This window comes from Leptopilina boulardi, unplaced genomic scaffold, assembly GCF_019393585.1.
Source record: "Leptopilina boulardi isolate dan_hultmark-lab unplaced genomic scaffold, ZJU_Lbou_2.1 LbouV2_169, whole genome shotgun sequence".
NCBI lineage: Eukaryota > Metazoa > Arthropoda > Insecta > Hymenoptera > Figitidae > Leptopilina > Leptopilina boulardi.
The window spans coordinates 1,424,074-1,440,021 of record NW_026137717.1 but is presented as its reverse complement, the minus strand read 5'-3'; the positions used below and the strand labels follow the sequence as shown (position 1 = coordinate 1,440,021).

The 15,948-nt window shown below is 23.5% G+C and overlaps 4 protein-coding genes across 6 annotated transcripts; 1 reads left to right on the top strand and 3 right to left on the bottom strand.

Moving 5' to 3' along the window:
- Positions 1-920: 920 nt before the first annotated feature.
- LOC127277468 (O-acyltransferase like protein-like) lies at positions 921-10,712 on the top strand. 3 transcript variants are annotated; one of them, XM_051298623.1, is made up of 11 exons: positions 6,278-6,594; positions 7,086-7,422; positions 7,753-8,023; positions 8,108-8,268; positions 8,515-8,677; positions 8,819-9,012; positions 9,447-9,558; positions 9,669-9,858; positions 9,971-10,113; positions 10,219-10,366; positions 10,555-10,712. In XM_051298623.1, the coding sequence occupies exons 1-11, from the start codon at positions 6,309-6,311 to the stop codon at positions 10,584-10,586; spliced, it is 2,037 nt and encodes a 678-aa protein (XP_051154580.1). In that variant the 5' UTR covers positions 6,278-6,308; the 3' UTR covers positions 10,587-10,712. The 3 variants fall into 3 exon arrangements, with proteins under 3 accessions (XP_051154581.1, XP_051154580.1, XP_051154579.1); XM_051298624.1 differs by lacking the exons at positions 6,278-6,594; positions 10,555-10,712 and adding an exon at positions 921-1,161 and having other exon boundaries at positions 10,219-10,544; XM_051298622.1 differs by lacking the exon at positions 10,555-10,712 and having other exon boundaries at positions 10,219-10,544.
- On the bottom strand, positions 1,191-5,606 carry LOC127277469 (O-acyltransferase like protein-like). Its single transcript, XM_051298626.1, has 10 exons — positions 5,387-5,606; positions 4,949-5,294; positions 4,556-4,841; positions 4,317-4,477; positions 3,359-3,530; positions 3,050-3,246; positions 2,498-2,621; positions 2,050-2,239; positions 1,786-1,928; positions 1,191-1,659 (listed from the first exon to the last, which is right to left on the bottom strand). The coding sequence occupies exons 1-10, from the start codon at positions 5,601-5,603 to the stop codon at positions 1,477-1,479; spliced, it is 2,019 nt and encodes a 672-aa protein (XP_051154583.1). The 5' UTR covers positions 5,604-5,606; the 3' UTR covers positions 1,191-1,476.
- On the bottom strand, positions 10,579-14,147 carry LOC127277470 (uncharacterized). Its single transcript, XM_051298627.1, has 9 exons — positions 14,088-14,147; positions 13,447-13,685; positions 13,085-13,347; positions 12,854-12,974; positions 12,235-12,418; positions 12,010-12,088; positions 11,809-11,905; positions 11,239-11,520; positions 10,579-10,755 (listed from the first exon to the last, which is right to left on the bottom strand). Exons 1-9 carry the CDS (start codon positions 14,089-14,091, stop codon positions 10,600-10,602), a joined length of 1,425 nt encoding a protein of 474 aa, XP_051154584.1. The 5' UTR covers positions 14,092-14,147; the 3' UTR covers positions 10,579-10,599.
- LOC127277588 (uncharacterized) lies at positions 14,127-15,121 on the bottom strand. The gene is made up of 4 exons (XM_051298843.1): positions 14,921-15,121; positions 14,485-14,650; positions 14,307-14,422; positions 14,127-14,144 (listed from the first exon to the last, which is right to left on the bottom strand). Exons 1-4 carry the CDS (start codon positions 15,107-15,109, stop codon positions 14,127-14,129), a joined length of 489 nt encoding a protein of 162 aa, XP_051154800.1. The 5' UTR covers positions 15,110-15,121.
- Between the last annotated feature and the right edge of the window lie 827 nt (positions 15,122-15,948).

The following is a 15,948-nucleotide window of genomic DNA, read 5'->3' as shown; positions in this document are numbered from 1 at the left end:
AAAAACGTGCCAATTTAGAATTTGTATTTTTCTTATTAATTTTTAAGTTGGCAACATTGTCAATATTTCACTATTGATTGCTTTCTCTTAATATTAAAAATTGCGTAGTACAATACGACATATAGGTTTTGAAATATATATGGTTAGTTATTTTCTATACATAAATTTCTTTGAATAATGTTTTCATGCATAATTTTATTTAAAGCAAAAAAATCATATTGCTTACTAGCTTTGATTATTATTGTACAATTTTAATTCTTTAAATGATTATACTTTCTTAAGTTTATTATATTTTTAGTTGCGATTCTAATATCGCCAAATCAACATTCGTAGATACCAAAAATGTATATTTCATTTTAATCATCTATACATCGCCAAAGCAAATTTGCAAATTAAAAAAAAAATTAAAAAACAAAAATTCTTGTCCAAAAGTGACGTTACAAGGATGATAAATTAAACATTTTAATATATAATAGGAGATATTTGAAAAAAAAATTTTATAATCACGATAACTTTTTAAAAAATGAATATTTTTTATTGAAATTTAAAATTGAGACGCATTTTACATGAAAAATATAAAAAAAATTTGCAAAAAAAATTATACTATGAATTTTTTCTAATTCATATGTTTAATCTAAGTGTAAATTTTAATATTGAATCATATCTGTACATAAATGATTGAAAAATAAAAAAAATAAAATAATTTACTATAGGTTAAGAATTGACTCGCGTATTCCATTATAATCTATTATGAATATAAGGCGGGAAATTTTGAAATAGTAATTCAATATTTGTGGAATTTATTGATTTTCCTTATCTTCTATTTGTCTAGGAAAAATCAATATTTTCTTTTTACAATAAATAATTTTTTTTTTTTTAACTAAATGTTATAAATGTATTACAAAGAAATTTAATTATTTAAAAAATTTTCTACATTACCAAATAAAATGGAATTAATTATTATTAATAAAAAAATAATTTTTATATTACTTTTATCTAAGTCTGTTAACATTTTTTCATGATTTATATTTCTAGTCATCTTCATGCACTTTAGTTTACCTCGGTCATTCCGAACAACTATATCGTCGGTACAAGTTTTAAAATATAAATTGTATAATTTTGATTTTTCTCAGACGCTTAATTCACAATTTCTAAAACTAGGTAATAATTATTAATTTTATATAAAAAACATTTTTTTGTATTTTCTACTAAAAAAAACTGTTTATTATAATATTATATATGTTAATTTTTAATTTGTTTAATAATTTTTGTTATATAAAGTAGCTTGATTTTGGCAGTAAACAAAGTAACCGAAACGTTGCCAAATATAAAATTGAACCCGGTCTCAATTAACAAATATAATATAAAAATAATAATTACAATTTAAATTAAAATTAATTTAAAGTTTAAATTAAATTAATACCTATTTCATAAAAAAAATTCATATATTATAATAAATAAAATATTAAAATAAAATTACGATTTTTTAGCTTCATTGATGATTATATCACTTTGCTGTAAATTTTGTGATTGTAAATTATTATTTTTTTTCCTCTTGAATACCATTTTTTCCAAAACCATAATTGGTGATTCAAAAAGTATTGAGAAAAAATAAGCCAATATTATTGTCATTGATAATTCACTGAGAAAGTAGAGGAACTAAAACAAATATTGAATTTTAATATACAAACGCAATAATTAAAGTAAATAAATTAATTTTTGAATTTTTAATATTATATTAAATTAATTAATTAAAAATAAATTTAAAAATTAAAATTTTTTTACCATTGGAAATTCAGAAAAATAATCAGCAGTTTTAATAGTGTTGACTTTTGCAATTTGAAATGTTGCATGAACAATGTAAATGCAATAGGAAAGTTTACTAAAAGGGGCAAAAATTGGAAGTGATAGAAATTTTGTCACGAAACCTGCAAAAAAAAAAAAAAAAAAGAAATTAAATTTTCCCTAAAGAACTAAATGTATAAAGGAAAAAAAATCGTTAAAAAAAATTTAACCACCCCCTATTTTTTTTTGTTTCTAATTACATACCACCGTAACCAAAAATTGATGTAAAAATAATCCATGAAATTCCAATTGCCCAAATTGGTCGTGAAAACATTCCAAAAGTCACTTCGAATGTTGAACTATATTTATATGTTTCTTCTAAAACAATTCTTTGTCCAATTATACAAAATGTAAAACATCCCAAAGCGCCTATCCATCCGAGATACGAAATTTTCTTCAAAAAAAAAAATTATTTTCAATTAAAACGTTTTTTAAATTAAAATATTATTATTATTATTATTATTATTATTATTATAAAATTACCTACGTTTTTTTATATAATTATAAATTTTTTTAAAAATAATTATATAATTATAATATAATATAACAATTATAATTTATTTATATACAAATCTTTATTTAAAAAAATATAAAGATAGAAATATATTTTTTTAAGTTAAAATTTATTATTTAAAAAAAAAAACTCAAAAACCTTGTTGAGAAAATTCGGTTTCAAATGAACAACATAACCTAAAAATATTCCCACGAGCCAAGAACTTGCTCTGGTATGTGAGACAGTGTAGAAAAATCGAAAAGACGTTGCCACCTTATCTAATCTATAGATATTTAATGAAAAAAAGACGATAAAATCTTGTTAATTGCAAAAATTATTGTTAATTTGTTATAATTTAATATTAATCGAATAATATTTAAAATAAGTTGCAGTGAAACCGCGCAATAATAATTGTCAAAAATTTTTTGAAGTATTAAAAAAAAAATTAATTTTATTTAATTAATTTTTTAATTAAAACTTATTTTATTTAATTAATTTTTTTAATTAGAATTAATTTTATATTTAATTAACTTTTTAATTAAAATTAATTAAATAAAATTAATTATTTTTAAAAATTTTTTATTTAAAATTAATTAAATAAATTTATTTTTTTTTTATTTAAAAATAAAATAGAAAAAATAGTTGCGGTATATTGTTTTGAAATTTTTTTTTTTTCACATAATTATAAATTTAATATATTTAAAAACTTACGTGACACTATTTGAATACAATGTCGAAACATATCCATTTATTGATATTAAAATACCAACAATCATTAGTGAAATAATAAATAATAATCCCAATATAATGAGACCAAATTTTGGTTTTTTTGCCAATGGAAGTAATATTATTGGTGAGAGCCAATAAAAATGCATATCTGCCGCTAAATACCAAGTGTGACCTAAACACTAATAATTTTAAAAATAAATTAAAAATTTTATTTTAAAAATTCATACGAATTTATAAAGGGAACGTTATTATTTTTTTTTTTTTTAATTATATAGAAAAAATTTTCTATACCTCGATATCAGATCGAATATAATTTTGCATATAAATTAAAAGTGTCCACCATTTTTCTCTACATGTATTTGATAACATTTTATTAAGTCCTCTTTCCCACAATGGACCAGATCCCAAATGTGGAAGAATGAAAATTGTTATTAATAATAACATCACTACAACTGGTGTTAATCTTTAAAAAAAATATTCAAATATTATTATGATTAATATTGCCAGCAATGTAGAAATTTACATTACCTACGCAGTTAGTAAAATAGAATTTTATGGTTAGTTACCGACTGCAGGTAATGTTGAAATCTATATTACCAATAGTCGGTAAAGTAGAGTTCCTGATTAACTAATTACTGACTGACAGCAATTTAGAAATATACATTACCTATAGTCAGTGAAATAGAATTTTTTGATTAATTACCAACTGTAGGTAATGTAGAAATCTACATTACCTACAGTCGGTAAAGTAGAGTTTCTAATTAACTAATTACCAACTGCGAGCAATGTAGAAATTTACATTAACTACAGTCAGTGAAATATAATTTTTGTGGTTCATTACCGACAGTAGGCAATGTTTTAATCTACAATACCTATAGTCGGTAAAGTAGAGTTCCTATTTGAATATTTTCCGACTGTCGACAATGTAGAAATGTACATTACTTGCAGACAGCGAAATAGAATTTTTATTAGTTATTTACAAAGAGTTAAAAAACAGATTTCTACTTTACCATTAGTAGGTAAAAATAGATGTTTATTGTACTGACAGACGGTAAAATAGATTTCTACAGTAGCGGCAATCGGTAAAATAGATTTCTACTGTGCTGACAGGCGGTAACGTAGATTTCTACTGTACCAACAGTCGGTAAAGTAGATTTCTACCTTTGTAAGGTAATATACCGCAGATTTTTCACTTTCCTCGTAAAAATATTAATAATTATTATATTTACAATTATTATCAAAAAAATACCTTATGTAACGATGTAAATAATATATAAATATATTAAATCTTTTGCCATGTGACAATTCCTTGAGAACAAGATAAGTCATCAAAAATCCACTAATAACAAAAAATGTATCAACTGCAAATGGTGCCAGAAAAATATACAAACTATTTGGATATGTAAACCACTGAAAGAAAAAAAAAATTTTTTTTTCTTTTAATTTACTCTAATAATTTGCAAAAATTAATTTTTTTTTAAAACTTACTCTATATTTGTACAATGAATTGACAAATGGTGTAAATAATCGTGCAGTAAATGAATGACCAAAAATAATCCAAAAAATGCTTAATGTTCGAATTCCATGAATCACAGGCAGTGAATTATTATTATTACTATAATTGCGTTTTATATTAAATATTCTTGCACTACTTTTGATGAGGGAAAATTTTGCTAAATTTTTACTACATTTGGAAATAAATTTCAAATTTTTCTCAGCATAATCAAAAAAGGTACAAATTAGTAGGAAAAAAATAATTATTACCAATATGACACTGAAAAACAAAATTTTTTAATTTGAAAATTTTTTCTGCAATTTAAAATTTATAAATTAAAAAATTTTTAATTAAAATTTTATAAATTTACTTAATTAATTACTTACATTGTGACAATAGTTCCAAATGTTATTTCTCTATTACCAACAATCGAACAAGTTGCAGAAAAATCTTGAATTGTGAAATTTGTAAAATTTTCCGTTTCATTAATTTTTTTATTTATTTTGTCAAAAAGAAATTTTAAATCCTGTTCATGACAAGACGAAGGAATACAAATGGCAAATGTCAATGGAAAAGGAAATTTTTTTAACTTAAAAGAATATAAACAATGACGACCTTGAATTTTTTTTTCGTTTTTGATTTTTAAAATTGAAATACATTCATCGAACATTCCCAAATCAACCAAATTTCCCGTTAAAAAACCAGATGGTATTTTTGTACTCGAATCCAACACTTAAAAAAAATAAAAAATTTTTTTAAATATTTTTACTAAAAATTAAAATAATTATATTAAACAAATTTCATTTTTTTTTCAAAAAACTTACTTTTTAATGCCCAAATAGTGTTGAGATTAGTTGTTGAATTTTTTATTTCATTAATTACAAACGAAATATCATTAATGCAATTGGAATTATTTTTTTCACTTATAAAAATTTCCATTAAATTTTTGGGTTTGAGAATTTTAAAAAAACTTTCAATTTCATTTGTTTTTATTGACGATGATGAAATTAATTTTAATAGTGTTAGAAAAATTAATAACATCTTCCAAAAGGTATTCATGGTAACTTGACGAAAATTTTTTTTATTGATAAGAAAATAATAATTGAGAGAAATTTTTTTTCTGTAGAACAAGAGATAAATCACTGATTATGATAATAATGTTGTATGTACAAAAATTCCAAAATCAATGAATCGATTAAATGAAAATTATGTCTTATTAAACGACAATAAACAAAAAAAAAAGTTTTATCTCTCACAGGAAAATAAATTTTTTATCTTTTTTTAAATTATTGAAATTATTTCCTTTAATTATCATTTATATATTGGTCAATTTGTTTATTTATTACGTCATTATTGTTTATATATTTTGGTAAGTTAAAAATCTACTTTATCGACAGCTGGTAATACAGAACCCTACTTGAATTTTTATGTTACTCTCTACTTTATCGACAGTTGTTAATACAGAAATTATCGTCGGTAATTTAATGAAACTTTTTTTTCAAAATAATAGAATTAAAAATAAATTTAAAAAAAAATCAATAATTTTATTATCAATATTATTTTTTACGCAAAAATAATTAAATTTTACTAAAAAATTAATCCAATAAATATGTTTTATATTGAACTTGATTAATATGAAAATTATTGATAAGATAATAATATGAAGTTGACAAAATGATAAAATTGTTCATTTTATATAATGCATTGTTGTCTATACTTTAGTAGGATTAAACAGATTCAATAAAAATGATCTTTTCTCATAAGAATTTTTCAATATTAATAATCATAAAAATTATAATAGTTTTTTGTCAAATAAAAAATTCATTATCAATTTTTCAAAATCAATTAAATATTACAAAAGTGCAAAATTTAATTAACATTGTACAACAGCATCAACAACGCATTTCATCATCATCATCATCATCATCATCATTGACAAAAGAAATTGAAATAAATTTTTCTAATCCATGTTATGAGGAACTTTATCAATTTACAAAATCATTAAAGAAAGGCGAATTATGGACATATCAAAGTTAGTAAATAAAATTCTAATGAAATAATTAAAAATTTTTTTATTGTTATAGTAAAAAATAGTAAATAATAAAAAAAATGTTCTGCATTAACAACTGTCGATAAAGTAGAAAGCCAACAATAGATAATAATTTTTTCAATTCTTTTATTACCGACTGATGGTAAAGTAGTTTTCTATTTTAACAGCAGTCGGTATAGTAGGGAATTAATAATCAATAGTAGATAATAATAAGCAATTTTATTACCGACTGATGGTAAAGTAGTATTCTATTTTAACAGCAGTCGGTATAGTAGGGAATTAATTAAGCAATAGTTGATAATAATAATAAACAATTTTATTACCGACTGATGGTAAAGTAGCGTTCTATTTTAACAGCAGTCGATACAGTAATAAAAATAATAATAATAATAATAGGAAAAACGACAATAATAATATTTATAATAGTGAAAATAATTTTAAAAAAATTATAATGAAAGAAATTTTTAATTCAGTGGCAGATGCAACTTCAAAATTACAACCGGGAATATTAGTTGGCAATATTATCGATTTGGGAATGTACGACGAGTGTTTGTCAATTAATGTAAATAAAAATGGATCATTAATTCGTGGACGTCATTGCATGTACTCACTTTCTACAAATAAAAAAGAAATAATGCCAATGCTTTCAATTTGTGTTCCGTCAATATGCAATGCAACAGATATTAATCGACTACTAAATTTAATAATAAATAACATAACAGATATTCATGAATTTGGAATTGAATTAAAATCAACGACATGCTCGAGAATTGATACACTGGAATGGTCAAACGGAAGTATAATCGCTTTGTAAGATGATAAAAATTAGATTGCTAAGTAACCAGTGGTCGATAATGTATATTACCCTTTTTTTGCTTTTATTTAATTTCTTTTATTATTGACAATTTTTTTACTATAATTAACGGGTTTTTTTTATTACCGACTGATGGTTAAGCAGCTTCCTACATTACCTGCTGTCGGTAATGTAGATCGCTAACTAACCAGCGGTCGATAATGTATATTATCCTTTTATTTGCATTTATTTAATTTTTTATTACCGACCAATGGTTATGTAGAAACCTGCAGTAACAACTGTCGATAAAGTAGATCGTTCACTAACCCTAGAATTACTTGTTTTAGATCATTCATTGTAATTTACGTTTTAATTTTAATTGGATGTACCATTCTCGATATATTTTATGCGACGAGAGATTCAAACAATATTTTTGTAAAAACTTTAATACCATTCTCATTACGTCGAACTAGTTGGAAAATTTTAAATACAAAAGTAAATAATTCCTCAATACCGGTACTTAATGGAATTCGTGTATTGAGTATTGCATGGGTTGTAATGGGTCATACCTATGCTACACGTGTAATGACAATTGTTAATAAACTGCACGCCCTAGAGGTTAGTTACCGACGGTAGGTAAAGTAGACATGATTTAACAAATAAATAAATTAATTTTTAAAACAATATTCTAAAAATTTTTAGTGGTTTGCCAGTTGGGATTCAATATACATGGTACTGGCACCTTATGCAGTTGATAGTTTCTTTACAGTTAGTGGTTTTCTAATGGCATATCATTTTTTGAAAAAATTTGAAAAAGTTGGAAGTACTAATATTTTTGAATATTACATTCATCGTTATATTAGGTAAGAAGTTTAATTATTTTTATTACCGACTGATGGTAAAGTAGATTTCTATTATAACAGCCGTCGGTATAGTAGGAAATTACCAAACCAACAGTTGATAATAGTAATAATTTTGAAATTATTTTTATTGGCGACTGATAGTAAAGTAGAGTTCTATTTTACCAACCATCGGTGTGGTAGGAAATTACAAAGCCAATAGTTAATAATTATAAATTTTAAAGTGAATTTTCATTTTTTCTCAATAAGATTAACACCAGCTGTGGGAATGCTTTTGGTTTTTACAATATTTATTGTGCCACACATTGGTTCTGGTCCACTTCGTGAAAGTTATGAAATTTATAATCAATGTGACGAGTGTTGGTGGACAATTCTTTTATATTTGCAAAATTTTATCAACAGCCACGTAATGGTATAAGAAATTTTAAATTTTTAAAGTTCCAATGCCTTTTAAAAAATTTTTGAAAATAAAAATATAATTTTCTTTATTGAAAATTAATAATTATAATTTTTTTTTGTAACTATAATTAAATTTTACAAATTTTATTTTCAGTGTTTGGCTCACTTGTGGTATTTGGCAGTTGATATGCAATTATTTTGGTATTCACCAATTATTTTATATCCATTGGCAATAAAACCAAAAATTGGATTATTAATTTTACTTATTAGTTTTATTGCAAATTTAATTACAACTGGAATAATTATAGGCGTAAATGAATATTCGTATAATCTCATGGCGGAAAGAAAGTACGTAATTTGTATCTTTTTAACAGTAAAGTATATAAAAAGTGGTATTTAAAAGAAATCTTCATTACCGACTGATGAAAAAGCAGCAACCTTTCTTACCGACTGTTGGTAAATCAGGAAACTGTTACACCAACAGTCGGTAACCAACAGTAAACTAGGTATACGAAAAGGAGTATTTAAAAGAAATCTTTATTACCAACTGATGATAAAGCAGAAAACCTTTTTTTACCGGCTGTCGGTAAATCAGGAAACTGTCATACCAACAGACGGTGATCAACAGTAAACTATGTATACAAAAGGGGGTATTTAAAACAAATCTTAATTACCTACTGATGGTAAAGCAGAAACCTTTCTTATCACCCGTAGGTAAAACAGGAAACTGTTATACCAGCAGTCGGTAATTGAAATTTAAAAATATTTCACCATTTTTTTAGTATGGAAATGTTTGAAGCCGTTTATAGAGTGCCTTATACAAGAGCCGGTCCTTGGCTTGTGGGAATTTTTTTTGGATACTTAATTGTCAAACAAAATATAAGATTTACAAAGGTATTGAAAGTTATATTTTAGCCTTAAGAAATTAAATTTTAAAATAAAAATTTAAAAAAATTTTTTTTTTTAAATTTAAATATATAATAATAATTGTATAAATTTATTAGAAAATTGAAATTTTGGGTTGGATTGGAACTGCTGCGAGTTTTATATTTTGTACTCTTGGCGTTATTTATTGTCAAAGAAAAGATTACAAATACAATATAAGTTTTGAAATAATTTTTGGAAGTATTGCCCGTTCAATTTGGGGTTTAGGAGTGTCTTGGATTATTTACACGTCTATTAATATTCGTGGAGGTATGTAATTTTTTTTTTAACTGGAAAAAAATTTTCAAAAAAAATTTTTTTTTTTATTTTAATTTAAAAAAAATTTTCCCTTAGTTAAAAGCAAATTTTCATTATTTTCTAGGGCCAATAACAAAATTTTTATCGTTGCCAATTTTTGTACCATTGGCAAAATTATCGTATTGCATCTATTTAGTTCATGCTTCGGTACAATTATTATTGGAGAGTACAACACGAGTGAATGTTTATTTTTCAGATATTCAATTTGTAAGTATTTTTTACCGACTGATGATAATCAGAAATCTACCTTATCGACTGCTAATAAAAAAGATTCCTAAAAACTTATTTTTTGAAAAAAAATTTCTTTTTTAGATTTCCATTTCTTTCAGTGATTTTATACTATCAATTCCACTTGCTTTTATCTTCAGTTTATGTTTTGAATCACCAATTTTAGTTTTGGAGAAAATGATACTTGGAAGGAAAAGAAAGTCACAAACAGAATTACAAAATAATGTCAATGGTAAAGAAAATTTAGAAGACTTTTCAACATCTCAGTAATTAATAATTAAATTTTTTCAAATTGACAAAACATATATATTTTTACTATTTTTTTTATAAAACTAATTTTATTAATTAAAATGAAAATTAATTGTAACTATTTTGTAATAAATAGCAAAAAATAATTATTAATAATTAAATTATTTTCAGTGAATAATGAATATTTTCACAAAATTCGTTGATTTTGAATTTAATTTAAATAATTGAATTAGGTATTGGCATGGGATACAATATTGTTGACCATTCATAAATGTTGAGACTTTCAACATATTTCCAATTAATTCCATCATTATTTGCAATATATTCAATCCAATATGGTGTAATATTTTTATAATTCACGATTTTCCACATCTATTTTTCAAATATTTTTAATTATCCATTTTATTAATTATTATAATTGATAAAAATAAAAATAATTTATAAAGGACAATATACAGTTCAAATAACAAAAAAAATTTATTACCAACTACAGATAAAGTAACAACCTACCTTATCGACTGTCCGTAAGGTAAGGAACTTAACATATTTGCAGTTGGTAATAAACCGTAATAGTGCTTGCTACGTTTTTTAAATGAATCGATAAAAATAAAAAATAAATAAAATAATAATAAATAATAATAAAAATAAATTAAAAATATAGTTCCAAATAACAAAGAAAAATTAGTACCGACTGTAGATAAAGTAACAACCTACCTTGACAACTGTCGGTAATGTAGGGATTTAATATATCTATAGTCGGTAATAAACCCTAATAATTATTAATATTATTACTATTAATAATATAGTAATAATAATACTATTATTATTATTATTATATTAATTAATAAATGTTACCTTTTCGTTTTGGATTATCCAAGCTAAATCCATGTGATTACCATATTTTTTCGCCAACTTTTTAGCTTTACATAAATTTAAGGTTGTTGAAAGTTTTTTATTTTTTATTAAACATAAATAAGCTTTTAATAGATGTAATCGTGGTGTAATGAAAATATTTGTTTCTGTTTCATTTTCTAGGAGTTTTAGGATTTTTGCAATTTTTTCAGTTAATTTATCAGCTTCTAGATATTTTCCAAGATTAATGTAACTTGTTAAAGTCAATAAAAGACACTCGAGAATCTAAAAAGGATAAAAGTATTAAATATTTATAATTATTAATTAAACAATGTTTCATAATTACTAATAATTATTAATTAATAATTGATAACCAATTAAATATTTAATGCAAAATAATTCAGTTTGGAAAACAAAAAGAAATCTTCATTACCGACTGAAGATAAAGTAGCAACCTTTCTTGACAGCTGTCGGTAAGGTAGGAATTTAATTTATCTACAGTAGGTAATAGAAAATGCAGTAAAAAACAATTGATTTGTGAAATAATTACTAAATTTTTTTTATTTTTCATACCCTACATGTAGTTATAATTTGAGATAATTCATCAATTTCAAGTAGATTTATGTAAGTTTTCACAGATTGTGACAAAAATGCGTTGACAGTAATTCCACTGAAAATAGTAATTAAAGCGTTAACCGAAAATTTAAAATAGACTTGTATATTACAAAAATAAACAAAAAAATACAATTAAATTTTTTTAAATGAACAATTTACTTTCTTAATTGCCAAGTTCGTATTGAAACAATTAGACGCTTTTTGCCCTCAGGATCTCTTACAATAGGAAATATTTTGTCTAAGGCAAAATCATATTAAAATTTTATTTTAAAAATTCCATTTAAAATTAATAACAAAAATATAAAATATTTATAAAATATTTATTTTTTTCATCTGCATTTAATAAATTATATTTTCAAAATAAAGTAGTTAAAAAAAAGGTACCAATTATTTTTTCAGCGAATGTTAAACAATTTTGATATGATTCTAATGTGATACCAGCATCCAAAACAAGATCAACAGAAAGAGCGTAGTACCAAGTAAGAGACGATTTATCACTGTCAGCCGGTGATAAATAAAAAAGTTCATGCATTAGATCCACAGTTTCATTGAATCGTTTAAGACGCATCTGAATAAATAAAATTTTAAGAAATTAAAAATAAATGTCAAAAATTAAATTACCGACTGAAGGTAAAGTAGAGTCCCTTCTTTTCAGTAGTCGGTAAAGTAGATTTTCTCCGAAATTTTATTATCTACAGGTATATAGATGAGAAATCTTTACTACCAACCGAAGATAAAAGAGAATCCCTGCTTATCAGCAGTCGGTAAGGTAGATTTTCCACATCATTGTATTATCTACATGTATGTAGAGGAGAAATCTTTATTACCGACCGAAGATAAAGTAAATACATGACAAAAATTAAGTTACCGACTGAAAATAAAGTAGAAACCCTCCTTTTCAGCAGTCGGTAAAGTAGATTTTCAACGTTATTTTTTAAATCTAAATATAAATTCTATATTTTTACATATTATTTGAAATAATAAAATAAAAATAACTTATTACCATTGATTCAATAATTAAAGGAAGTGCAATAAGCTTTATTTGATATAAATGTAAAATATTCGTCAGTCGTAAAAGTTTTGTACCAATTGCTACAGTTTTTGCAAAGTTTCCTCGACGGAACCTATAATTTGGATAAAATGGAATTGAATTAATATAATTATTATAATATATAATTTTAATTATATACATATGTATATATATTATAAATTAATTGTTTTTTATTTTATTTACTCGATTTTAATTATGGCAAAAAAAATATTTGCCAGGACAATTAATTCCTCGACATTACACCAATTTTCTTTTTGTCTTATCATTAGAAAAATATTTTCAATTAATATTTCTAGAAGTTGGTAATTTTTTAATTGTTCTAAATTTTTGGCAACTGATAAAAATAATTGACATTTTTCATAAAAATTCCATGGGTTTGTATTTGTAAAACCTAAATTTAGACTAATTTGACAAGTTTTTAGTGAAGAAATTTGTTTTCCTTCCATCTGTATAAAAATGAAAAAATAAAATTTTAATACATTTTAAAAAATGTAAATTAATAAAAAAAAAATTTTTTTGAAAGAAATTTTATATTTTTTAGTTACCAATAGAGAAACTGAGAGCAAATGTAAAAATTCAGCGACTTTCAATGAATCCTTGGAAATTTTTTTCGAGCTTGTCAACATAAATCTTTTAATAAATTTTTGTCGTAGAAAAGTTTCTAATTTTAAATTCCATTTTAACAGAATATTTCCGGTCTGGTATTTATAATTATAAACTGACAATCCTTGTAGATAATTTTTTGTAGCCAAATGGTATCGACCCAAATTAATGCAAGCGTTTCCTTATAATTAATTAATTAATTAATTAGTTAATTAATTAATATTAAATTATTTAATTAAAATTAATTTATTAATATAAATAAATTAATAATTTTATTTAATTGTTGTAAATAAAATATGGGTTTGATCTAAGCTATTTACCGACAGTCGGTAAAATAGTTAATATTTCCGTCGGTAAAAAAGATTCCAACTTTATCAATAAAAAAGTAACCCATTAAAGAATAAATCTTTATTTTCCAATGTTACCTCTTTGAAACTTTTAAAGTACGGTTAATTATTGAACGTCGTTAATGCAGAACTCTACTTTACCGACTGTAGGTAATATAGATTTCTACATTATTGACAGTCGGTAATTAATAAATATCAACAAAAAGGATTCCAATTTTATCAATAAAGAAACTAACCCATTAAACAATGAATTGAAGCTTTGTTTTCCAGTGTTTCTAATTTGAAACTTTCATCTAAAATAATCTAAAATTGATTTTTAATTAAAATTATAAATAAATTTTTGAAACAAATTTAACTTTTAAATAGTTAAAAAAAAAATTTTTTTTAAATAAAATAATAAAATCTTAATTCCAAAGAATAATTATTTTTTTATAATTAATAATAAAAATTGTCACCTTATTTTTTTCAAGGGCCAATGTGAGAATTTTAATTCCATAACCAAATTCCGCATTTTCTACTAAAGCTGCGCCAATTTGTATTAAAAATCTTATCAAGAAAATATTATTTTCACCTAAAAAACAATTTGTTAATAATTAAATAATAAAAAAATAAGAAAAAAAAAATATTTTTCACCTTGATTAAAATGTATTGGGAAGTTCCAAAAAAGTGAATTTATGATAATGTTACATTGACAATTTCGATAGTCAATGTGACTGAATTTTTTTATCTGTAAAAATCCTTCTTGAGGTTCAGGTTCGATGGAATTTTTTTTGACTTCACGAAAAAATGAATTTGAATACTAAAAAAGAAAAAAATAATTAAAATGTTGACTTTTTAATTGAATTTGGATTCAAGATAAATATAATTTTGATTTCGTTATCGTCAGTCGATAAAACAGATTTTGTGTTTACCGACAAAAATGAATTAAATCTACTTTATTGACTGATGGTAACTGAGAAACTGTCGATAAACACGCAATCTACTTTACCGACTGATGGTAAATGACACTAAAAATTATTTCAGTCATACAAATTTAATTTCTTTAGGAAAATAATAATAATTGATCAACCTCTATTGGATAATTTCTCAAAAATTTCCCTTCTCCGCATGCCTCACATTTTCGAAAATTATGTTCGAAAATTTTTACAGTTTTTTGCAATAATTCTTCTTTTTCCTCAATCGAGAGAAGGGAACAAATTTTTTCACGAAAAGCAGTAGATTTAAATTCTAAAAATTTACAGTAAGCACGCCGAGGCATATTTTTTGTAATAAAAACTTCTAAATTCGAAAAAATTAAAAAAGAAATTAAAAATTTTTTATTTAAATTTACATAAACAAATGTTTTTTTAAAGACGTTAGTTTACGTTTAAAAACAAAATCAAATAAATACCAGTTTGATAGCATCGACATTGAATTAAATGATGTACATCGGAAAAATTTCTCTTACGAAAAGTGGAAAATGTCATCATTCCATTTGTGGAAATAATTTTTCTTCGAATTGAAGCACATTCGAGTATTCTAATGCGAATCATTGATTCTACTGCTCTTGCCGCATTAAATGTATTGCATTTTTTCATAATATGCATCACAGTATCACGTGAAAAAACATCATTGATGGATGAAGCGGATTTTATTAATTTTTTTTCATGTGGTAGCATTCTTTTAAAAATTTGTTCTTTTATATCTGTTGATATACAAGGTAATAAGTATTTTTTCCTATATTTTTCGGAAAATTTGAAAAAAAGTAAATGCTAGCTGAGATTCCTACTTTACCGACAAATAAACTGTATAGAAATTGTAGAAAACTTCTTTACCATCAGTAGGCAAGGTAGAAAGACGCATTACCGACTGTTGGTAAGGCAGAAATATATTTTGCCGACTGTTGATAAAGTAGAAATCTATTTTACCTATTGTCGGTACATCAGGAATCTATTTTATCGATTGTCGGCACAGTAAAAATCTATTTTACCTACTACTGACAAAGAAATCTATTTAGGTTAAAATTAACTTTATTTTCTACTTCGTCAAGCTTGAATTATTATTATACCATCAATATTCAACAACGAATCAGAATATCCAGTAAATTTTTCATTTATC

Excerpts from the sequence above, each read along its gene's own strand:
- LOC127277588 (XM_051298843.1), bottom strand. The coding sequence starts at position 15,109 with ATGCCTCGGCGTGCTTACTGTAAATTTTTAGAATTTAAATCTACTGCT. Across the intron at positions 14,651-14,920 it reads TGAGAAATTATCCAATAGAG|TATTCAAATTCATTTTTTCG; the intron begins GTTGATCAATTA and ends TTTCTTTTTTAG. Across the intron at positions 14,423-14,484 it reads CCCAATACATTTTAATCAAG|GTGAAAATAATATTTTCTTG; the intron begins GTGAAAAATATT and ends ATTGTTTTTTAG.
- LOC127277468 (XM_051298622.1), top strand. The coding sequence starts at position 6,309 with ATGATCTTTTCTCATAAGAATTTTTCAATATTAATAATCATAAAAATT. Across the intron at positions 8,678-8,818 it reads TTATCAACAGCCACGTAATG|TGTTTGGCTCACTTGTGGTA; the intron begins GTATAAGAAATT and ends TTTTATTTTCAG. Across the intron at positions 9,013-9,446 it reads AATCTCATGGCGGAAAGAAA|TATGGAAATGTTTGAAGCCG; the intron begins GTACGTAATTTG and ends CCATTTTTTTAG.
- LOC127277470 (XM_051298627.1), bottom strand. Across the intron at positions 12,419-12,853 it reads CTTTAATTATTGAATCAATG|ATGCGTCTTAAACGATTCAA; the intron begins GTAATAAGTTAT and ends TTATTTATTCAG. Across the intron at positions 11,521-11,808 it reads AAATTATAACTACATGTAGG|ATTCTCGAGTGTCTTTTATT; the intron begins GTATGAAAAATA and ends TATCCTTTTTAG.
- LOC127277469 (XM_051298626.1), bottom strand. The coding sequence starts at position 5,603 with ATGTTATTAATTTTTCTAACACTATTAAAATTAATTTCATCATCGTCA. Across the intron at positions 3,531-4,316 it reads TATTTACATCGTTACATAAG|ATTAACACCAGTTGTAGTGA; the intron begins GTATTTTTTTGA and ends TTTTTTTTAAAG. Across the intron at positions 3,247-3,358 it reads ATATTCGATCTGATATCGAG|TGTTTAGGTCACACTTGGTA; the intron begins GTATAGAAAATT and ends TAAAATTATTAG.